The sequence below is a fragment of the Sander lucioperca genome, chromosome 8 (genome assembly GCF_008315115.2).
Source record: "Sander lucioperca isolate FBNREF2018 chromosome 8, SLUC_FBN_1.2, whole genome shotgun sequence".
Lineage (NCBI taxonomy): Eukaryota > Metazoa > Chordata > Actinopteri > Perciformes > Percidae > Sander > Sander lucioperca.
Window position 1 is genome coordinate 30,615,757 of NC_050180.1, and position 24,160 is coordinate 30,639,916.

A 24,160-nucleotide genomic window follows, 5' to 3' on the forward strand; every position below is an offset into this window, starting at 1 on the left:
TATAGGAAAAGTCCACTTCTAAACAGATCTACTAACTACTCTCCCCTAAAACCGTTTTTTCCAATTGCATTCGCACTGGTCAAGTGGCCATAGGGACTGGTAGGAGAGGTAAGGGAGGGATGCAAGCACGGCAACGGTCTTTATAGCGTTAAGATCAGAAAACAAGTACACCAAAAAAAGTACTAAATACTAAATCTAATGTATATAGCATATTTGTCATAATTTAAACAAGACTCCCAAAGAGAAAATCTCTCCCTCCCCGCCTCTGCCTGCTGCGCTGTGGACGTGTGTGTGTGTGTGTGTGTGTGTGTGTGTGTGTGTGTGTGTGTGTGTGTGTGTGTGTGTGTGTGTGATGGCCGGCGAGCCGCAGGACACGCTTGTGGAGTTTAACTCCGAAAAGACAGTTAACCACAGGTTCCCGAAAGAATATATATATATATATATAGAGAGAGAGAGAGAGAGAGAGAGAGAGAGAGAGAGAGAGAGAATTAAATAATAACAATAACTTATAACAATAACTTATTTCACCAGTAAATAGTAAAGTTAACGACAAAAAAAAAAAGCACTGAATGGGAAAAGGGTATTTTACAATTACTTTGAATGCAGCATGAGGCTGGCGAGGCGAGGCTGAGTCTGAGTTGTTTTTCAGACAACGGCGGCTACAGTCTGGTGTTACAGTCCTCTCCAGTGAAATACAGACACACTGCTAGCTAACGGTAGGCTAACGTTACCTGCTGTTGAGTGTAGTGTTACCGTAACTAGCGTCCCGTGCGGCGATGTTTCAGTTCCCTCTAACGTCCGTTTTCCGGACCGAAATCCGCGTTGCTATTCGGTCCGGTAGATAAAGTCGTTAAGGCACCGGTGCCATATTAGCATGTATATATATCAAGCAATTGTAATTCAATTATGTTTACATTCTTGTCTCTTCATAGTCATAGTTAATATTTAATAAGCTATTACAGTCATTCCCAAACTGTGGTCCGCGAGGGTACTGCAGGTGGTCCGTGGAAAAGCAAAGTAAAATATAAAATAATAGTTTTTTAACCTTCATACCAGTAAATTCCCATAAACAACTTTATTTTTAACCAGGAGTAGGCCTACTGTGTTTTTATTAAATGTGTATAGGGCCAGAGGCAAAGAATGTTGTCATGATGTACACATTAATGCTTCCACTACTTATAATCCAACAATATAAATAGACATTGTTCTAAAACGGGACATTCTGCATAATAATTACTTTTACTTTTTTCTACTTTATGTATATTGTTGTGCCATCTTCACAAATTAAATAAATCTCACCATGTATGGGACTGTTCGTTATTTAAGGGGCCACCGGAGGAGTTTTGGGACCTTTAGGCTAAAAAGACTTGACCCTCCCCTCACCAGTCATAATTTTTGTATGACTCCCCAAAATGACTTTAATAAGCAGCATGACACTCCCTTTATGTGCTAGCTTGCACTTAGCAAAGAAGTACAGACACCATTTGATTTTTACAGCCATGACATACATGAGTTAACCTCTGCATTCTCATCTTACACTTCCCACTCCTCTGTTATGGTGTGGTGGCCATTTCAGTAGATTTACTCACTAATATTGTTGTGAAAAAACAATAAGCATGTAAACTAAATGCACACTTCCTACATTACTGCATTACTTCAAATACTAAGTTACTCCTCTAGTAAACTAGTATTCATATGAAATAAAACAATAAAACATTGAGACCATTCAGCAAAGGACACTGGGAAATGACCAATTCAACACTGGTTGCTATGGACTCGTCACTAGGCTTCGTCATTGTATATTTTAGCACATAGGTAAAGGTGCCGAAGCTGAACATTATATTCCAAAACATATATGTTTATTTTTAAATCATCGTAACAATTTAACAATTCGCCCTTATGAAATCCAATCGCGGCACGGCTGTCTTGGAACGCAATAGACAGACGCTTAAATTCAACTAAAATGTAACAGTGAACAATCAGTGTTGGACCTACAGTCTGTTGAGATGCCTCTCCAAACTCACCATAAAACCGCGTTGAGAAAAAAGATCCGTATTTTGCCGTAATCCAATGACACGAGAAAAAAAGTAATCCACAGCGATCAGTAGATCCACAAACAGAGTCACGGTGTATCCAGCAAGGCCGATACGCGCGTCACATTCACCAGCCAGCTCCAAACAGGTGAACGAGGTCTCTCCACTTCGCCGTTTAAACAAAGTGGAATAAACGTATAAAAGTCCAAATCTACACAAAACCCGCAATCAATTAGTAAGCTGACATCACATGTATATACATGGCATTTAGGAAACCTTTATTACAAGGTTGGCACGGCAAGATGTCCAGACTAGTGCAACAGTAACTTTCGTTTTTTGCGTCCTGCTGCTCCCATTGTCAGCCAGGTAATATTTTTTTTTTCGCATCAGTTTTGACAAACCAATCAAATCCAATTACAATTATTTTAATAAAATTAAGAACAAACACCCTTTTTTATTCATGATTTATGTATATTCAGAACGATATATTTGTATTTATTATAGTAGTCTATGGATAAAAAATGTTGTACAAAACAAAAAGGTGGGATTGGTGACCGGCTCCTCAGTTGAAAAAAAATATAAAGGAAAAAAGGCTCGTCCATCCAGGGCGGGTCCAGCTGACTCTGGGGGCCTAAAGCCCGCCCATAACGCCGGGACTGCCTTGGACACCGCCCCAACATGTCCACCTCCCCTGGTTTTTCATGGCTGCTGCTCTCTCTTGCCTTTCCTCCTCCTCCACCATACGGAGCTCTTCCTGGACTAGGCTGCGGTGACCTTTGGCATTAGCATCCCTCCACCTAGCTCTGGTTATGACTCCTAGGCCCAGCCTGCCTTGGTTGACCATCCCCATGATGTCTTTGTGGCGTATTTATCCAGGTTCTCATTTGCAACAACGACCTGTCACATTCACACAGCCACACCTTCATACCTGGAAGCTGCCCAGTACAACCACAGTCTGATCTGATGGCCACTGAGCAGCTCCACTGGAGCAGTTGGGGTTAAGGGCCTTCCTCAAGGGCACTTCAGTGGTACTTCAGTGGTGGTAATGAGGAAGGGACAAACGCTGCTCTTCACTTACCCAGATTTTATCCTGCCGGTCTGGGGATTGAACCGGCGACCTTCCGGTCCCACGCTCGCTTCCGGTCCCACGCTCGCTTCCGGTCCCACGCTCGCTTCTCTAACCTTTAGGCCACCACTGCCCAACCAGTGCCAACCTTGCCTCTGCGTCTGCCACAGCCCTGCTTGCTGACCATTTCCGTCCTGTGCAGATGCTGATATCTGCTTGGTGGACCAATTCACTACTGTCGCGAAGCATTATTACCTGCCGGGCTTTGGCCACCTTAAACTCTTCAACAACAGATGTTAATGGCAGCTGTAGTTTGCTTTCTGTACTCATATTTCTGCATTAAAAATGAACTCAATTAAAAATACAAAACTTTTATCAGCAAAATGTACTTATCAAAAGTACTAATTATCCAGAAGGGCCATTTTCAATAGTGTTATATCATTATATATAATTTAACCTGTAACTGATGCAATAACATTTAAGCAGTATTTCAGTGCCATATCTGGCCAAGGTTCATCTAATTTATAAACTTTTTAAAACATTTCATTGACTTTGGGGTAGAACTCTATGAAAGTGTATCATATTTCATAATCTAAAGCTATATTTTCTATGTAAAACAATCTGTAGTAATAATGATCAAATATATGGTTGTAGAGAATAAAGTTTATATCATCCTCTGATGTGGAGTGGAAGTATTAAGTGGCATGAAATGGTACAAGTAGCCTATCCCTCAAAATTGTACTTAAGTATATAATACAATACTTAAGTAAATGTACTTAGCTACTTTTCATCAATAGAAATCAATATTAGGATCCTACTATTTTTTTTATAGGCTATTAATACCATACGGCTAGTGTATGAATTGAATTGAATTTATTTCAGGATAACCCCTTGAGATGCAGCATCTCATTTTCAAGGGGGTCCTGCACATATTACAAACACAAAGATTAAACACACAGTACATATACAAAAAAGACACAGATACAAACATATATACAAAACAATGCCTCGCTCACCTGCCCTTGACCCTACAATTAACATAGCACAGATATTAAAGTATATTGACAAAATAATTAACTAATTATTTAATAAAACTAAAATAAACTAATGCACAATCACAAGTTACAATTTGAAACAGAAATGCATCTAATTAAACTGCATGTGAAATAAGTGCTAATTATTAAATTGCTGCATTATAATAATATGGATAACATGACATGTGGAAGGTAATAGTAATTACTGCTGTATGTCTGTTCATCTCTTACCTCCCACAGTTTTACTTGCATTTAAATAAAGTAAAAAAGCTGTGGTAGATAAAAATCATGCATGAGTCAACCAAAAAAGGTCAAATGTATCAGATTGAGAAATACAAGTTGGCTAAATTCCATTGAAATGTATCTCACTTACTGTAAGAACTAGTTGAGTCAGAATTATGACTTATAATGATTATTAGTGCAGGGGAACAGTGTCATGCAGTTTTAAAATGGCTCGCCCAACAACACCCATCTGGGTTCAACTCCCAGTCACAGAGCTTCAAGATTATCTTGAACACAACTGGATCTGGTTTTTGTAACAACACAAACAACTTCTAGTCCGTCTAAGCACCGAGGCAAGAACAGCTTTACATACATACATCACCTTGCAGTAATCTATATAGTGGTACAGCACAACATTCAAGAGTCTGATGCTGACAGAGCATCTGCCCGGATGGGTAAAAACAATCCATCGCATCAAACTGTGGTTTGGGCCATGCAAAGAGTTCAAAAAAGGTTATTGAGAAGTGGTCTGTATAGAACAGAGGAAGGTGGGACACAGAGACGGATACAGATATACAGATAAAGAGAATTAAGATTCATAATAATTATACCAGTTGGTATGATGAACGGTGGCAATTATAGTAACAACAAAGATAATGGCACTATGACTAGAAATAATAGTTGTAGCAGTTCAGGGCATAGCAGGGTGTTGCGGGGCATAGTAGGGCAAAGCAGTGTGTTTACATATGGGGGTTCCCATGTACCGTCTTCCCCTGCCACCCTGCTAAGATCTCTCGCTACCCCTTGCCACCTCATGTAAAATTTTCTAGATCCGCCACTGGCGCTCAGGCCCTAATGAATAAGGCCTATTATTATTATTTTAATTTCCAGTTAGTTTCTTGATCTCGCGTTTCTGAAACGTTTTGCAGATGTGCTGTTAAGTGGACAATTTCACATAGCCTACTTTTTGAGGACTTGTAAAACTCTGAAGATTAATAATCCCCTAAATTCGCCAAAGGTTTTTAAATTTTGACTATATCCAAGTGTTCTTATATACTGTATAGATTTAATACTTCATTGCTATGGAAATAAGCCTGTTGTTCAAATGAACCTGATTATGCCCATTCGGGCGCTTGAGTAAATAAATATATTAAATATGTGGCAGCTGTTGTGTGCAGTAAACTTTCTTTTAACACGCCTGTTGTACTGACGCGATGACCAGTTATAGTTTTAGTGCTAGTAGATCCATTAAGAGGTGCGGATTAATTCAGGTAGGACTGTGTGTAGACATATTTTATTATGTGTATTATGAGGTGCATTTTTGATTACAAATAGTGGTCCACACACACAAAAAGTTTGAAAACCCCTGAGCTATTACACTGTTCAATCCCTGCACTGTTCTCTCTTGCACTACCACCAGAATCATAATCAGAATCAGCTTTATTGGCCAGGTTTGCTTAAACAGACAAGGAATTTGACTCCAGTTAATCTTTGCTCTCAAAGTACAGCACAGCGTAGTAGCTAACGTTAGGCTACTGACAGTCAAAGAAGCCCTTGCTCACGCGGAGCGCTGTACCCAACTGACAGACACACTTTTTCGGCTTAGAATTATGGTAGGAACCGCTAAAAACACAGCAACCTTGCCGTCCTCTCCACTCGACAGACACTTTATTGGCTTAGAATTACGGCAACAATTGTTAAACACACTGCAAACTCACGGTCCTCTCTTCCCAATTTACAGCCCCCCTTCTGGGCTTAAAATAAATAATTTAACACTTGCCTGGTCCTCCAGTAACGTTAGCAGGGTTAGCATGGCGGGATCACTTTACTGGCTGTGTCTCAAATTTTTTTTGTTTTCTGTTTCCTGTTTGTCTCCCTGTCTGTCTTTCCCTGTCTCCTCCCCTGTGTGTGTGTGTGTGTGTGTGTGTGTGGGTGTGTGTGTATGTGCTCATCAGCAGGGGCGTGGCTCTACAGTTGTTACCAGGCACACCTGACTTCCATTTACCAGCAAGCTCAGTATAAGAAACCCGGCTCTCCACTCACTCATCGCCAGATTGTTTCCGCTCTCTACGTGGTAACTGTCCAGGCTTAAAACTCCAGTGAAGAATCTGATTTTGAACCGTTGTTGTGACTCTGCTGAAAATAACCTCGCCTGTGTCTCTTCCATCTCCAGCACCTGCCTAAACTGAGCCTGCCTCCTGCTGATCCACTGCCATTGCCTGCCACAAATTCCCCACCACCAGATGCCATCTGCTTCCACCAGGATTGCCACCTCACCACCTTGTTTTACTCATTTCACTTGCACATACAGAGATAACATAAAACTACAAACTCCAATCCATTTAGCCTGAGTCTGAATCTGCTTTTGGGGTCCAAACTAGGAGCAAATCATAACAGTCTCCATCTTTCAAATACATCTCCAATATTTACCCGGGGTTTGTAACATGGTCATGCAACTGTTAGACTTTATCTCCGTTGATCCTGTTCGTTTGTTTGCTGCTTTCATGGCTGTACTAACGTTACAGCTGTAGCGTGCTGGATTTATGTTTTTACAGGTATATCTGGCAACCCGGCCTGGCTGTGAAACTGGGCAGTTGATAACAACACAGAGGCCAAAACACAAAGAGAAATTCCGTCACGGAACAGATATTTCAAAAGGAGAAAATACTGGCATTAGCATTGTTGTCAGAAAAGATAGTATACTATTTCAACTTAGCATGTTTCCTTAATATCTGATGACGCATTGGGGGCATTTTTGGATTTATTACAGTAAATATATTACATATCGGACCTTTTAAGCAAAGGAAGGAACAGTTTAGGTTGAGTCAAATGTTAGTATCTATAATAAATGGATTTATATATTTATGCATGCAAAGCATCTATGCTTGTGAAAAATGTTTGCTGGAAATTCAAACCAATTAAATTCTAGTACTCAAAATATTAAAAGATAGTTATATATGTTATGTCTGTATACAATTACAGTTAAGCCTTACTTCAGAGTCAATGGAGTTCCATCTACCCATTTCCAGGTCCCCTCCTCATCTCTGTCAGTCAAACCAATCCAATACCGAGTATCTTTTTTGATGAATTCAGAGAGAAACATCTGTTAAAGAAATCCACATTTTATTTTAGTTTTAACCACAATATATGTGCAGTTTACATGCTTTAATCTAATCATCATAATTAAATATTACCTAGAAGAAAATAAGTAAATCCTGTATACTATCATGGAATGTACCTGCACTGCAGAGCTGTCTATCACCATCAGATCTGCTCCTCTGTCTCTGCAGTATTGTCTGCCTTTCTCCCAGGAACCAGACTCAGCAGAGAGGAGATAACAGGAAGAACTGAACATCCTCCATCCTGCTGGACACGTTTTCTCTATAAGACACAAACAAGATGCACTAAACGCAGATAAACAAAAAGCATGTCAAAGTCCTTGAAGTTAGTTCTGAAGATGTCAACTTTTTCAATGAATGCCCCTTTAATGCCCCCTATAACCTTGTCAGATAAAGTAGTTTGAGACTTGACTGCAAATTATGATTTTTTTAAAAACCTGATTGCCTGATTGACTTGGCATTAAGCTTAGCGTTAGTTCATGACGGCCACGGAAGTCATACGCCCGCTGATTGAATTATCATTCCTATCAGACACACACCAATCACAGCCATTCTCACATCAAGGCGGTCCTTTTAAATATGACTCCCTCCTCTCACTGATCCCTGCTACACTGATGCTGCTTCACTCACTGCTGCAACGCTTTGCCTCCACCACCCCAGCCTCCACCTTCCTATTTCAGGCTCCTAACATGACTCAAAGTTTAAAATGGTTTTCAATATTTTTCTTTTGGCTCACTCTTGTATACATTATGACTGTAATTATAACATATTTCACCAGAACAAGATACAAGTTTAAGAAATGAAAGGTTTTGCACCATATAGATTACCTCATCTACTAGTGATCATCATATGCAGTGTGACTCTTGTCAAATTAAGCAAAGGCGAGAGAGAATAGTTAATAGCTGAGTCAGCAGTTTGGAAATTCTGCATTCTGCATAAAACAGTAGAATTTTGATTTATAAAAATGTCTCATTTTGGACTATAACTGGTTAATAAATCATAAAGAACATACTAAAAATAGCTTATTACAATGCAGGGTGACTGAGTAAAAATGTTACAGCAAGTAAATCTAAATACCAGACCTAAGCACTCACTCTGTTTAAGCCTGTCCAACATTTTAGTCATTTCAGTGAGGCTGGAGTTCAGCCGGTCTCTCTCTTCAGTCAGGGAAGAAGACTTGTTATCACTGGCCTGGAGACGCTCAGTCAGGTTGGCTTTGATAGTGGAGAGCTCTGCAGCTGATCCACGTAATGTCACATGGTCTGAAATAATCAAGAGACATTTCTCAGAAACACAAAACACCTTCTGCATTCATGTCATGTTTAATGTATTTCACAAGACTTCATTTCCTTATTTTGCCCCATGATTGTGAAAGATAGACTTAACCAACCTATGACATGTCAAAGGGCATAGTGAACTCTGCAGCAGACTTCAGTAAGCATATTTTCTACTGCAGTTTTATCACTAACATAAATCAGTCTAACTGTCAGAAGTAGAGGTGCAACAAAGGAACAAAACGTTAATGAGAGAAAGGACAGTGAATCAAACTAACACAGATCAGAAAAAGATCCTGGATGAAAAGTGAAAAAAGTAACACACATATCCAGGGAAAGCATCTACATCTTTTAGAGTAGTAGTAGTAACGCTATGATTTATGTTTTTTAACAGATACCGTTTTTTACACACATAACATTTACATTATATCAAGGTTTTGTTGATGATAACCAAATTATTTGTAAGTAATTACTTTAAACGTTACTGTATTAAGATGGCTATTATAAAGTTGTAAATTATGTTTATAATACATTGTTAATTGCTTAAAATACTTTGTAAAGCATCTATAAACATAATTTAGATAACTATTATCAGTGCACAAATAATTAATCTCTTTTGTAGATCACCAAATGGAGCCAAATTAATGTCACTTGATGCTTTATAAACCACTTATTAATCCTTAACTAGTTATTATAGCATTAGTCACAACTTTTTGAATCAATTTTGTTTTTGTTTTTATATTTTCTAACATACAGAACAGACAAATACATTTGAACAAGAACAAAAACCCTCTCCCACCCTAACCCTCTGCGGTCTCGAGGAAAACAAAATGAACAAATAAACAACAAAACAAAAAACACACCTTGCCTAGTTGCTCTTCTCTAATTCTTGTGATGCTGAGGTCATTAGGTCTGATACTTGTGCTGTTGCGCTTATCCATAGATCTATAGTCGATGATTTGGTTTTGTTAATCCTTGCTGTAGAGAGCTCAAGCATAACTATGTCTAGAAAATACGCCAACCGCTGTTTTATACAAAGTGAGTGGGGGAGGGGGGGGCAGCCAGCGTTGAGCTATCATTTTCTTGGTTGCGGTTGAACTAGCCAAACTTTCTTCTGTCTCCCAAGCAGGTGTAATTTAGAGTCGTCATTAAGTAACAAAACAATCGGGTCAGTAGGAATTCGACATCCTATCACATCAGATATTATTGAAGTTGTTTTATTCCAGAACTCATGCACCTGGTGTCCATTTCAGAGAGCAGGTTTAGTGAAAACCCTGAGATGAGGGGAAACTCTGGGTTTTCCGTTTCAGAAAGAGAGGTAACTTAACCTCAGAGTCAGTTACTATGGTAACTGAGTCTGTGAACCTAACCTGGTCGGGAGCAGGTTTCTTCTCTCTCATTCATTCATTCAGTCTGTATCAGGCGCATTTTAATGCAGTTTGTTATCTGCATGAATAAAAAAAAATATTGGTTTATGTTAGGCAGATTATAAAACGTTTTTTTCTCAAACATGTCATGTCCTTTTGTAGACAATCCCGTCGTTGAAAAAGCTGTATTAATTCACAGAGAGTTTACGTCGGGAGATGATATTGGGTCCCGACTAAATGTATTTTCATTTCCACATAACCAATTTTAACCAAATAACCAGGTATTTTTTTTCACAGTCCATCAGATATGTAGATACTTTATCCGTCCTCGATATCACTAACATCAACCATCATGGACATGCTTTAACATCCCAGCTGATTCTTTGTGTCACATTACATTTTTTGCAAACGGCATTTATCTTTATTGGTGATGCGGATCATACTGTAGGCTAATAGTAAAGCCACTGTAGCCGTCAGAAAAGTGTGACTCGCTCTGAAACATTTTTTAAACGTTTTTTGTAGTGTTCCCTGGACACAAACCAGTGAGAGCAATTAACAAGAAATAAATGATTATAAATTATACTTCTGTTAATGATCATGGTGCTGCAGCCTCAGAATGGGATATAGTAGTTTACTTTTTCGCCCGCAAGATTGCACCCAAATGAAATTATAGGTGTAATACAATTCCAGTTTTCACCAGTAATATTATAAGTTAACTATAATTATATGAAATTAATGCATTGTCAATGCTTACGCATTGACTCGAGCAGCAATTTTCTCCCACAACAATTCTCTCTCTGTTGCAGCAGCAGCCGCTGTCTTGCTTTTTTAACGAAATACATGTTCAAACTCGCTGTATGTGCGCATGAGTATTTCCGCCGACCAGTTTGTTTGTGGTTGTTACCATGGTGAATCGTAGTATCATGGCTCCATTCATCCTGCCTTTTTATTGTGGTGGTGCACGCGCGTGAACATACTCTGAGTTGATTGAACCAACTCATATCAGCTGTTCTGGAACCGAAAACTCAGAGTTTCCCATCTCAGGGTAAGTCAACTTGGAGATCAGGGTTAGACTCAGAGTTTGTTAAACCTCCTTTCTGAAACGAACCCCAGTTCACACTCCCAGACCATGTGCAGGAAAGTTCCAGTTTGTTCAGGTTGACAGAACGTGCAATAGGGAGTGAGAATGGCTTTAGAGACGTAGCTCTACTGAGGAGTCCAATATGTCCTTTAACATATGTTGAAGTGGATATACTGGTGATTTGGGTTCTTTGAACAATGAAAAATGTAGTCCCAAACTGTCTCCCAATTAATTGCGTTCCCTTCAGGGCTCAGCTCTCGCTCCCACTTCCTTGCTATTGGGAGTTCTCCTATGGATACTTGCATCAGTTTAGTAAAGATCTTGGACGCTAATCCTCTCACAGGAAGTCACAACTTTTTTAATAGCCATCCAAATGATGTTTGCTGATGGTTTACAAAACAATTACTTTATACACTTTAACTTCTGAATGTGATTTAGACTCACAGTGGACACCAAGGCCGATGATCCCAGCCAGCAGGAAAACACTCAGCAGCCCCAGACAGAGAACAACAGCTCCAGGAAATCTCCTCTCTGAGCTCCTGGGACCTAAACACAGAGAAGACCAGCGAATACAACCAATCATACAACAGTAATTAGATGATAATATACAGATCAGTGTGTCAGTCTCTCTGTCTGACTGAACATTCTTACCTGTCTGATTTGTTGAAGGTCTTGGGTCAACAGACTTGTTATATTCCACATTGATATAGATGTCATCCATCACTCATAAGGTGTGAGACTATTTCCTGAAGGTTCAGTGCTACAGGACAGACTGCACTACATGTGAATTATGAAACTCCTGTTGGTTATAATTTCTCCTTTTTCCCCTAAAGAGGAAGTCACATAGTCATGTATCAGATGTAATGAAAACAACTTCCATAAAGTTCTATATCTGTGTAATTATCGCACATAAACACATACAGTACATACTGTGAGTAGTAAAGTTATTCTCAATTTTGACTCAAAATGAGTTGCAGACTTCAACAGGAGTGAATCAATAAGCAGGGAACTACGAGGACCTCTAGGAGAGGCCCTAAGAGAAATGAAAATCAAGTGTTACTTGTCATTTTATATTTATTTATATTCTCAAATTTAATTTAGCATGAAATGCAAGTGTTTCTAAGTTAGATTAAACATTTCAAACACCTCTTCATCTTGCTCTGTGCTGAGAAAATCCAGCAAGAAATAAAGTGTGGATCTTACCTTGGTCAGAGAAAACGTTGAGGTGCTTTCTGGTTGGCTGTTGCTATTAGGGCTGCACAATATATTGTTTTTTTATCGTCATCGCAATACCAACTGGCGCAATTTACACATCGCAAAAGGCTGTGACATATCGCGATGTGTATACACTCAGAGGTCTTTGGTGTTAGTTGAAAGAAAATATCAGCAGGACTAACACTTTAAAAAGAAACTGTCAATCTTTTTTTAGTGGTGCCTTTTATATTTAATTCAATGTTCAAATTGTAAAATAAAAAAATGTTGGACATTATTTCCTTTTGTTTGTACAACAAACAATTTGTTGTATTTCAGCAGAATACTGAAAGCAGCAGAAACGCAGATCTGAGTAAACTTTAATATGTTATCTATCGCAAGTAATATCGATATCGCTATAATCAACAACAGTATTGCATATCGCATATTTTCCTCATATCGTGCAGCCTTAGTTGCTATACACGTATATTTTTTTTCAGCAACTAGCAAGGTCATTTTGGGAAATGCTTACCTAAGACAATTTAAGACTGGAAGACACATTAAGACAACTGTTAGATGGACTGGCACAAAATGTGATACAGACAACTAGAGGTGGGCAAAAAAATCGATACAGCTTAGTATATATTAGCTATAGCAAATATTCCATGGCAATGCTATATTGATACACGGACGCAAAGTATCAATCTCTTATTATATAAATTGCACATGAGAATTGAACTTTTTAGTTCTAGAATGATAAAATCAATTGCCGTTTTCAGTCCACCAGATGGCGCAGATGAGGTTTTCTTTCTGGTTTCTTCTTAGATAGAACAGACGTTCACACAGTTTTGAAGACATAATTTGAAGTTGGAAAAAAGGTAAATAAATCACAGAATATCGCAATATGTTTAAAATCGCAATAATATTGTATGGTGACAGTGGGAATTACTGGAATTGTTGGGTCTTTGTAAATTAGAGTGTGGTCCAGACCTACTCTATCTGTATCGTATGTGTTGTTATGATTTGATACTATAAATAAAATTGAATTGAATTGACATAAGTATTGTGATAATATCGTATTGTGGGGCCTCTGGTGATTCCCACACCTACAGACAACCCAACAGGATGAATTGTGGGTTTCCTCTGACTTTGATACTGCCTCTGGTGTGAATGTTGTGAAGCTAAACTCAAGTACATTGTGTCAATCAAATTCATAATTTTAAATAGAGAGACATCAACTTACTAACCCCATGAGGAACAATGCTATTGGAAATCTACCAATCCTGTAAAGAGGTGTAATAAGAAGCCTAACAATAGAGTACAATAGAAAGGAAGATCCTCTTCAGACCAGTAGACAAAGCGTGCAGGGCGGCTGTGTGGACGGGAGGTAAAAGACAACAGAGGGTTCCTGCAGAATTAACTGAAAATGGTCATAAACACAAAAAGAAATATTAAGGCACTCAAGGAACATTGTGAAATATTTTTTATTCTGTTCTTGATTACACACACTCACCATTATAACAAAGAACAACAAGTGACAGCCAGTTACCTAATAACTTAGTTGTTTCTTTTATCCGAAGCATTATCTGTTGCTGATCATGAACATAAGAAGTTGACACAATTTTTAAATCATTTTCAGGAAGGTTCTCTATATCTCTATATTTCTCTTTAGGTTTTAGGGGAAGAACAAAAGCAGTTTCTGAGATAAAAAGAGAAGTGTCAAAGCAGGCTTTTCAATCCTAAAACTGACCTGACAAAACGTAAAAGGTTTTGTCAGGTCAGCACATGTGCATGCACAGTATGTTTTAGGTATTTATCTTGATTCATTTTTTTTTTCTTAACGTATGTCTATACCAAGTTGTGGGCAGCCAATTTCAGAATGGCCACCACAAAATAACAACATTATGTGATAAAATACCTGCCATTGTGTTATATCCTAATTGATAGCACAAGGATACTAGCTGTAAGTCATTTACAGTTGCTTCAGGCTAACACAACTAGCTCTAACAAGCGGAAACTTAGCTTCAGAGAGCTATTGTGTGGATTCAGCATGATGTGTAAATACAGTATACATTTACTCCTTGTAAGTGTGTTTATATTTTCTTCTGTTTGAACTTCTATCCTACAATAAAGTAATCAAAGGTGCTGTAAGGCAGTTGTATATGTAAGACAAGGCAGGTTATTTGGTACAGTACTTTTATAAAACACACAAAAGATTCAGATGCACTCAAGTAACAAGGTTACAGACACCAGGTTACATATGCAGCAGGTCAGTCATCACATTTCTCCACTTCTCTGACCTTATTCGGAAATATCACTAAATTACTTTCACTGCAGTATTGATACAAGGCACTGCTTCCTGATTTTTTCTATGTATGTATCTGTGTGTGTGTGTGTGTGTGTGTTTGTGTCAGTGGGAAGACAGCTGTGTCTAATTTAACACTCAGAGGAAACTGCACTTCTAGTTGCTGTTGTATTACAGTAGTTTCAGTTTTAGTGTAATTTTGGATGGGAATATTCTGAACACGCAAATGCCATGCTACTCTTCATGACCTTTCCGTTTATCCTGTTGCCTTGCTGTCACAGTGATAATTTCCCTGTCTGAAGGCTTTGTCATTGACATGCGTACATGTAGAAAGCAGTTAGAAACCCAGTTATTAGTATATCAGTATATTTAAGAAATTAACCAGGAGAAATCTAAATCTCAAAACCCCTACACCGATTAAAGAAACTGCATTTCTTGTATTTGTGAAGTTTAAAGAAATCAGATTACTGCAGAAATCAACAGTATCTGGTTATTTAAGTGTATACAGTGAGTATAAATCATGCATATGTAAGAAATAAATCACAAAGATAATCTAATCCCGGGGCGACCTCTAGCTCACCCAGTAGAGTGTGCGCCCCATGTAGGCTGAGTCCTTGGCAGTGGCTGTGGGTTTGAATCTGACCCACAGCCGCATGTGTCCACCCCACACTCCCTCCCCTTTCCTGTCTTCAAGCTGTCCTGTCAATAAAGGCCATGAAAGCCCCAAAACAAAAAGATTCCCTCAAAAACGAAAAAGCGTTATAAATTTCTCTCACACTATCTTCTCTTCATGCTCCCTCAGTTATGTTGGCGTGCTCAGTGGACCATTAGATGCCCAACAGTCCTCTGCAGGTTCAGACCACTGAGAGGTGAGAAGGGAGGGAGGCCCTCGAAACCCAGCAGCTGACGGGTGGAGGTCTCCCAGCTCAGACCAAACTCCAGCCGGCTGTAGATACACGGGTACTGCCGGTCAGCCCAGCAAACCCAGTCCACCGCCTTCTTCACCTCTTCCCACCACTCGGGCCTGGAAGAAAAAGTCAGTCGTTACCAAAACAGGGTAGCCAATCTGGGAACGTTGATTGCAGGGTGTGCCTTCAAGTCTCGACTCGTTTGATGCGTTTTTACAAATACCAAAAAAATAACTTATTTATTTCAGTATGTTCATGTTGTTTTGGGTTTTGGTTTTAGACAGACCTTGGCTGAGGGGAGTCGTCCAGGCAGAAGAGAGTGCGGAGCAGTTCGCCCTCCTTCAGCTTCTCCACCCTCATCAGCTGCAGAACCAGAAGAGTCGCCACCAGCCTCAGGATGTCTTCATGGGCCCTCACACCTACACACACACACACACACACACACACACACACACACACACACACACACACACACACACACACACACACACACACACACACACACACACACACACACACACACACACACACACACACAATCCCATCATTTTCCGTGGAAAGAAATGTTACTGTAACAATTGCATTTAGAAAAAGCAGAGGTTAATATTAAAACCTGGACAAATAAAATCTAACTCTGCCTGTATAGTTCTGGGGGAAATATGAAAATGTTGATTGTGATTTGGGGGAAATGACATATGGCTTACAATGATACAATAAAGTCTGTTGAAAGCAGAGCCGTCGCATGAGAACTGACTTTTTTTCCACCATGTTTTGTCATTTCACACACTGAAATGTGTGTCCCTTTTGAGGTTATGGTTCTTATCTTAGGTATATCCACTGATGATGGCTCTAGCAGCTCTAGAGGCTTTTTTTACCGTTTATACAGGGAAAGAGATTTGATAATGTTCAGGTCATATTTCAACACATTTTGATGATCTAAAAACACAAGATTCTAGAGAATAATAGAGATAAGACATTTTCATCTGATGGGTCATCACAATGCATTTGAAACCTCTTCCCATCAGTTTAACAGTATTCAGACCAACCTGCTCTTTGGCAATAGCTTAAATACCGTTAACATGTTTTCACTATGTACTTGAGTATGTTTAACGCTTGTTTACTTTCAAGCGAAATGTTACATTTCACTTTAAAGTACATTATGGCTCTTTTACTTAAACAAATATTGTGAGTATCTCCCCTGTACAGACCCAATCTTCTAGTACAGGAAAGATGTAAAAAAATGACAAAACTATTTCCACTCTGAAGGCCTGAAACAGTTTGTGAGAGTTCTCACCTAGAGACCGGATGCCCTTGTTCTTCAGGAAGACGTTGGCAAAGAGGTCTGCATTGACATTCAGGAGCTCACCCAGTTCTGTGGTTAACTCCCAGTAGCCCTCCTGCAAAACACAACCGCACTTTTTTTTCAATTTTTGCAGTGGTAAGAATTCATGCCACCAAAACATCAATGTCCTACTTCCCCAAGAACTACTAGTACGAGCAAGCTCGTTTAAAGAAGCGAGCTTGTGACCGGGAGGTTGCTGGTTCAATCCCCAGACCGACAGGATAAAATCTGGGTGGGGAAAGTGAAAGAGCAGCGCTTGTTCCTTCCTCATTTACCACCACTGAGCTTCCCTTGAGCAAGGCCCTTAATCCCAACCACTCCAGTGGAGCTGCTCAGTGGCCAGCAGATCAGACTGTGGTTGTACAGGCCAGCTTCCAGGTATGAAGGTGTAACTGTGTGAATGTGACAGTTCGTCGTTGCAAATGAGAATTTGTTCTCAATCGACTTACCTGGATAAATAAAGGTTAAAAAAGAAAAAGAAAAAAAAGAAGTCAAAGACAAAAAAACAGTACTGCATGTTCTGTATGCATCTCCACTACTTTTGTCTGACCACTTAAGTTACTTTCTAGATTAGTTTTTCATCTCCTTCCTGTCCAGTGAAAGCCATATATCTCCAGATGTGTTGATGTGGATGATTGAAGGATGAAATGTTCCTTTACGAGTTGAGGAAATTCTCCTACTTCTTAAAGTTAAATAAAGTCTTTAAAAAGCCTCTTGGATCAGCTGGATAATGCATTGCCACAAAGCTGTAAACAGGGCTGTTTTTCTGACAACGTGAAAAGTTTGAAAACTTTTTAGAGATACGTGGTTCTCACAGGACAGCGACGCTACAAACATATCATGATCTTATAGAATATGATTTATTGCTGTAGATTAAACTACCCAACAGTATATAAAGGACATCTACAGCAGTAAAATGCAACATACACATTAATGCAGCAGGAATATTAATCCAGAAACATTTGACTGCACAAATGAGTACCTTTATCTTTCATACTTGTAGTACATTTTGCTGATAATACGTTATAGAGTGGCGAAGATTAAACAATTAGTTGCCAACTATTAAATTAATCAGGAACTATTTTGATAATCAATTAAACAATTTGAGTATTTTTTATAAATAAAAGTAAAAATGTCTCTTCTTAAATCCAGCTTCTTAAATGTGAATATTTCCTACTTTCTTCACTTCTCTATAACAGTAAAACTACATATACTTTAGTTGTGGACAAAACAAGACATTTGAGGGCGTCATCTTGGGCTTTGGAAAACACTGACCTACATTTTTCACAATTCTTATGACATTTTATAGAGCAAACAACTCATCGAGAAATCGAGAAAATAATCGTTAGTTGCAGCCCTAATACGTTACATATATTTACTTGTATTAGTAAAAGTATTGTCACAGTGTGGTATTAGTACTTTTCTTATGTTTATTTGTATAGGGAAAAGTATGTGGCAAAGACCTATGCAACACACCACAGCATTTATAGCATAAGCTGATTTGCAATGCACCTCCCTAGATGGACCCTACTTTTACTTAACTTAAGGATCTGAATACATTTTCCACCACCGAGAATGATGGCAATGAAAGGGCTTGCTAAGCGATGGTAACAAGACCCCTTTGGTAAAATGAATTACATTTAATCCAAATAAACCGTACAGAAATATTGTTAAAACAGACACGAAGCGGCTGCTTTTGTAATCCAAAGCGGCTCTGCTTACTTGCTTGCTTACAACACTGAAAAGAAATGGTTCCAGTGTTGTAACAAAGTGAGATGTAGCCTTTGTGACAGCTAATGGTCCTAGAGTTAGTTCCCTTTATCACAACTGATAAACCTTTGTCAAAGCCAACATTTTAACTTGCCAGCAGGAAAAGAAAAGACTTAATTTAGACACAGGGTTACGCCAGCGTACGTGATTTAAATATATATATATATATATATATATATATATATATATATTTTTTTATCACATCTTACCCAATGCTGCATCTGGAAGATCTTTGTCCATCTGAGCTGCAGCCCTTCAGGATCTGCTGACTTGTCCCTGAAACAAGATGAGCAGTTGTACATAAATAAAAACCCACATTTACATCCAGAAATGCAAACATGAGTTTTCTAAGTAGGAAAAAAAATGTTGGGACTCACTCGAGCGGTTCATGAACTGATAAACGCAGAGGACGGCGCCTACTGCACTTTCGAGTGCGAGGTTGCAATCCCTTCCATAAAAGAGCCTGAGGTACATCTCCATCAGGTGCACGTAATGGTAGAACGTCTGCTTCCGGCATTGAGTTTATTTCTCTTCTCAGTTTCTTCTCAGAACGTATACGTGCTCGATTTTGTGGTTCAACAGATATAATACCAAATTCCTGTTCAATGAGTTGGTCTTCAGACAGAGAGTCACTGGGACCAAAACTTGACTGTTGTCGAGCTGCAAAACCACTAAAATATGCTGTTGTCTGTCTGTGTGTTACGGGAAGACTCCTTCCAAAAGATTTGACTTGAGGCAAAAGGCACGAGTTACTGAAACCAAAACCTGACTGTTGTTGTTGTTGTTGTTGTTGTTGTTGTTGTTGTTGTTGAGTTACAATCCGCACTGCTGAAGAAAATGCAGAAGAATGTGCAGTAGAAGACATTTCCATTGAGTTAGAGGATGTGGTATGTCTCATGCTGCCAAAGAGCGTGGGGATTTCAGGTGCAAAGGATGGACTGGACATCGCTGACTGTGGTTGACTGACATGTTGTATCCCGGAGCTGCCTGAAATCGGTTCACCCAGTGACTCACTGCCAAAAACTGGCATGGCATCGTAGGAGCAAGACAGGTCAGGAAGAAGACCAGGAAGACGATCAAATGAGAGGGCTGACTGACCAAGGGTTTGCATACGTGAAGCAGTGGGTGGAGGAGGAGGAGGAGGGGGAGGGACCATACAGGCTCTCGGTAGGGGTTGCCTACTTAAAATTTGGGGACACACTTCTCTGGAGCTCATTCTCATGAGTCTCATGCTCGGGACATGCTACAAGAGAAGATAAAGAAAGAAAACAAAAAACAAGTCAGAACCATTTTTTTGGCTCACAAATGAAAACTGAACCATAATTCTTTTTAAAACACCACTAAAGGTTGATTGTAGTTCACACACATACATTAATTAGATCAATTCTTTCATACATTATATACTTTTACAGTATATATATATATATATATATATATATATATATATATATATTTCTCATTATATATACATGACCATGTTCCTTGAATGTTTTACATTCAGTTTGATTTATTTGCAATACTGACTACACAAGTTATACTATATTTTTATATTACTTAATTAATATTTTATTTGTACACTTTTTAGCCCTATATTTTAACTTGCATTTTTTTGTCTCAGTTTAAATAAAGGTTGAATGAATGATTGAAAGATAGTGTTATTATTTTACTTCAGTTAACAAACCTTTTCTCCAACTGACATTAAATCTATACGGCAGGTAGTACTGTTGACACTAGACTTGCATTGCCACACTTCCTCCACAGCACTGCGGAGGAGGGTCTGGCAGTGGAGGAAGTTCTGGCAAGTCCGTACTGCATTCCGGGATAAGAGAAAAACCTGCTCTGGTTTATTGGCATCTCTTTAAACCAATCACAATCGTCTTGGGAGGCGCTTAGCAATGGACGGAGCCACGGTGCCTCTGCAAAATAGTCTCGGGAAGGAACTTGTTTTGCTGGAACATGTGTACGTTCAAAAGTTGTTTTAGTCGTGCAACAGAAAACTCAGATTGGACAGATAGTCTAGCTAGCTGTCTGGATATACCCTGCAGAGATCTGAGGAGCAGTTAACCATAGTCCTATATAATTCCAACACCAGTCGAGTGTGAATGTGTGTGTGTACTTACCGTGCCCCTGGTCTTCTGCAGCTCACTGGTCGACACCATGGTTTTGAGTTTCTGACCGCTCAGGTTTCCAAGGAGGGTGGCCTGCGTGAAACAACATCATCTGAGTCATTCATCAAGAAGAAATGTGAAATCTTTGCTGGTTTATATTTTATTAAATATGATGATTTGCTGCTTGACTGTGTTTTATATCATTTCACATTTAATATTTTCATGTTTTGACTATTTGTCAAAGAAAACAAGCGATTTAAAGATATCACGTTGCGCTCTGGGAAATTGTGATGGCCATTTCTCACTTGTCTCAGGTTCAGATTTGTGTGTTTCTCTTTTCATTTATTTAATACGCATTGTAAGAGGTGCCTGAGGCCTAAGATTTGAGTACTTTTTTTTATTGTTGTGCACACGACTAAAAAAAGAACCTTGATCAAGCAAACTTTTGCACAATAACTTTATGCATCAATAAAGCAAATGAATGGAGCAGTATGCATTGTCCAGCTTTGATAATAACATGGATATGATGCCACACAAGGACATGTGATGCCAATTTAAAATTTGTGAACCTATTAAGTGTTACTCACTGTATTAGTTTATTTTTCACACTGTCCAGTCATTAGAAATGACATCTCTATCTAAAAAAATAGCAGGTGTGGAGCTGCAGCTTGGGCGTGACGGGACTAACCTCGGCTGCATAACGTGGAGCCTTTACTTCCTCTGTCAGACAATGTCCATCCGTCTACAACAGAGAGAGAAATGCAGCTCATAAAAGTGACAATTAGTAAATCCCACCATGTAAATGTGCTCTTTCCTTCTCTCCTAATTACACTATACACAGTGTAACGTTACCATCACTTCATCTGAATATTCTTCATACACAGCTTCTGACTCGAAGCAACTTCTAACCCAATGAATACCATTATCATCCTCTCCATGGTACTAAAACAGAGAGACAAATGCAGCTCATAAATCAGTTAGTAAATCACAACATGTAAATGTGCTATTTCCTTCTCCCCTGATTACACTATAGACACAGTATGATGTTACCATCATAACATCATCATAGCACTCATCCTCTTCCTCATCCTAAAACAGAGAGACACATGCAGATCATAAAGGGGACATTAGTAAATAACAACAATGTATATTATTATTATTATACTATACGCAGTGTGACATTACCATCTCTGAACCTTCTTCCCTCTCCGAAGACATATCATCCGCTGACTGATCCTCTTTACTATCCTGAGGAGAAATCCAGCTGATGTAGGGGAGGAAGTCCACATCTTCATCTTCGATTAACTTGGGGATGTCCGTGAAGCCCTCCTCTGTTTGTTCGGAGTCCTAAAACAAGGTAGATGAGTTTGGTTTTGGTTGGGAGCTACGACACTTTCAAATCCAGGGTGTAAAGTGAGCAGGTGAGGGAGATGAATACAAATAACTCTAAGGGAAACAAACCCTTTCCTCGATGGCCACAAAGCTGGTGAACTGAGACAGGATGGAGAACTCCTTGCTTAAGTCGATGATGAAGCGCTTCAACTCCGCTTTCTTCCCCTGGAACAGTAATAATAGATCATAGGGCTGGGCAATATATCGATGTTATATAGATATGAGACTAGATATCGTCTTAGATATTGGATATCGTTATATCGTAATATGGTAAGTATTGTCTTTTCTTGGTTTTAGAGGCTGCATTACAGTAAAGTGATGTTATTTTCTGAACTTACCAGACTGTTCTAGCTGTTCTATTATTTACCTTTACACACTAAGTCATTAAATCGTTTCTGGAGATGATTTATCAAAAATCTCATTGTGTAAATAACATTTTGTTAAAGCACCAATAGTCAACCATACAATATCGTCACAATATCGACATCTAGGTATTTGGTCAAGAATATCGTGATATTTGATTTTCTCTATATCGCCCAGCCCTGATAGGTCAACATACGAACACAGACACCCACACGCACGGACACACGCACGGACACACACACACACACACACACACCTCATGTTCAGCTTCATTGGTATCCAGGCTTCCGTCTTCGTAATCCCTGATGAGGGCCCTTGCTGTGAGCTTGTGAAGAAACTGAACACACAGAAAAACACACACACACACACACACACACACACACACACACACACACACACACACACACACACACACACACACACACACACACACACACACACACACACACACACACACATATACATCAATACAGATCATAATCATTGCCTCATCATAATAATGACAATCACCGTCATCCTGCATCAATATCTTCAGGGTAAAATTGGAATGATGTGTGTGTTGTGTTTTATTCCACAAGCTAGGTCTGAACATGGAAAAGCTGACGGGACGCCTGCCGCAGTTGGGTCTCCTCGACCTCCGCTGCAGCGCAGCCGTTGTGGCACATTGGTGGAACATGTGTACGTTCAAAAGTTGTTTTAGTCGTGCAACAGAAAAGTCAGATTGGACAGATTGTCTAGCAGTTACCCATAGTCCTCATAAATCCACCGGAGGTTAGAATTCCAACACAAAGAAAGCAGGAGGTAACGGACATCCGGCCAAAAAGAGTAAAATTCGCCGGAATTTCCGTCAGCAACGGAGCAATCCCAGATGTGAAACATAGTGGATATAGACTAGTTGAGATTGACTGTCGAGTGTGAATGTGTGTGTGTACTTACCGTGCCCCTGGTCTTCTGCAGCTCACTGGTCGACACCATGGTTTTGAGTTCCTGACCGCTCAGGTTTCCAAGGAGGGTGGCCTGCGTGAAACAACATCATTTGAGTCATTCATCAAGAAGAAATGTGAAATCTTTGCTGGTTTATATTTTATTAAATATGATACTTTGCTGCTTGACTGTGTTTTATATCATTTCACATTTAATATTTTCATGTTTTGACCATTAAAGATATTACCTTGAGCTGTGGGAAATTGTGAAGGGCATTTCTCACTAGTTTCAGATATTTTATAGACTAAACAATTAATCAAAAGAAAACCAAAGATGGATAAACTGATTACAGCTAAGGTGTAGTGTTTGCTCTTTTATTTTCATGGAATAACTAGTTTATTGTAAAAAAATAAAAATACTTTTCCTATCTGCGTTAGTTTTTATTACGGAATAATAATAAATGTTTTATAAGTTATTAATTGCATTTGCAATTGTATTTTGTTAAGTTTATTTATTTGTTAATTTTTCATCAAAACTTAAATGATTTAAAATAAGTTACTTGTAGCCCTAACTGAGATGCAGAATTATGCACACATTCACAAAAATTCAAAAATAACCGCAAGCAACTGAAGAAAAGAAATGCATTCAGCAGTTTGCAATC

At 39.0% G+C, this 24,160-nt stretch overlaps 2 protein-coding genes across 3 annotated transcripts in view; both read right to left on the reverse strand.

Annotated features, from left to right (window-relative positions):
• LOC116050427 (C-type lectin domain family 10 member A-like) overlaps window positions 1–11,942 on the reverse strand; it is a 66,271-nt gene extending 54,329 nt beyond the window's left edge. Inside the window, exons 1-3 of the mRNA XM_036004177.1 lie at window positions 11,848–11,942; window positions 11,641–11,742; window positions 8,569–8,736 (exon numbers count right to left, since the gene is read on the reverse strand). Of these exons, the coding sequence (XP_035860070.1) occupies window positions 8,569–8,736; window positions 11,641–11,742; window positions 11,848–11,917 (340 nt within the window). The 5' untranslated portion in view covers window positions 11,918–11,942. The remainder of the gene's footprint in view (window positions 1–8,568; window positions 8,737–11,640; window positions 11,743–11,847) is intronic.
• A 2,218-nt stretch (window positions 11,943–14,160) lies between these two features.
• The window catches only part of parp4 (poly (ADP-ribose) polymerase family, member 4), a 29,519-nt gene continuing 19,519 nt past the window's right edge, over window positions 14,161–24,160 (reverse strand). The window contains exons 27-39 of one of the 2 annotated variants that reach the window (XM_031309744.2): window positions 23,512–23,592; window positions 22,832–22,912; window positions 22,282–22,377; window positions 22,006–22,167; window positions 21,871–21,909; window positions 21,673–21,762; window positions 21,509–21,562; window positions 20,833–20,913; window positions 19,090–19,955; window positions 18,922–18,988; window positions 16,895–16,997; window positions 15,887–16,019; window positions 14,161–15,716 (exon numbers count right to left, since the gene is read on the reverse strand). In XM_031309744.2, the coding sequence (XP_031165604.2) occupies window positions 15,509–15,716; window positions 15,887–16,019; window positions 16,895–16,997; window positions 18,922–18,988; window positions 19,090–19,955; window positions 20,833–20,913; window positions 21,509–21,562; window positions 21,673–21,762; window positions 21,871–21,909; window positions 22,006–22,167; window positions 22,282–22,377; window positions 22,832–22,912; window positions 23,512–23,592 (2,061 nt within the window). In that variant the 3' untranslated portion in view covers window positions 14,161–15,508. The remainder of the gene's footprint in view (window positions 15,717–15,886; window positions 16,020–16,894; window positions 16,998–18,921; window positions 18,989–19,089; window positions 19,956–20,832; window positions 20,914–21,508; window positions 21,563–21,672; window positions 21,763–21,870; window positions 21,910–22,005; window positions 22,168–22,281; window positions 22,378–22,831; window positions 22,913–23,511; window positions 23,593–24,160) is intronic. The other variant, XM_036004175.1, reaches the window with a different exon arrangement.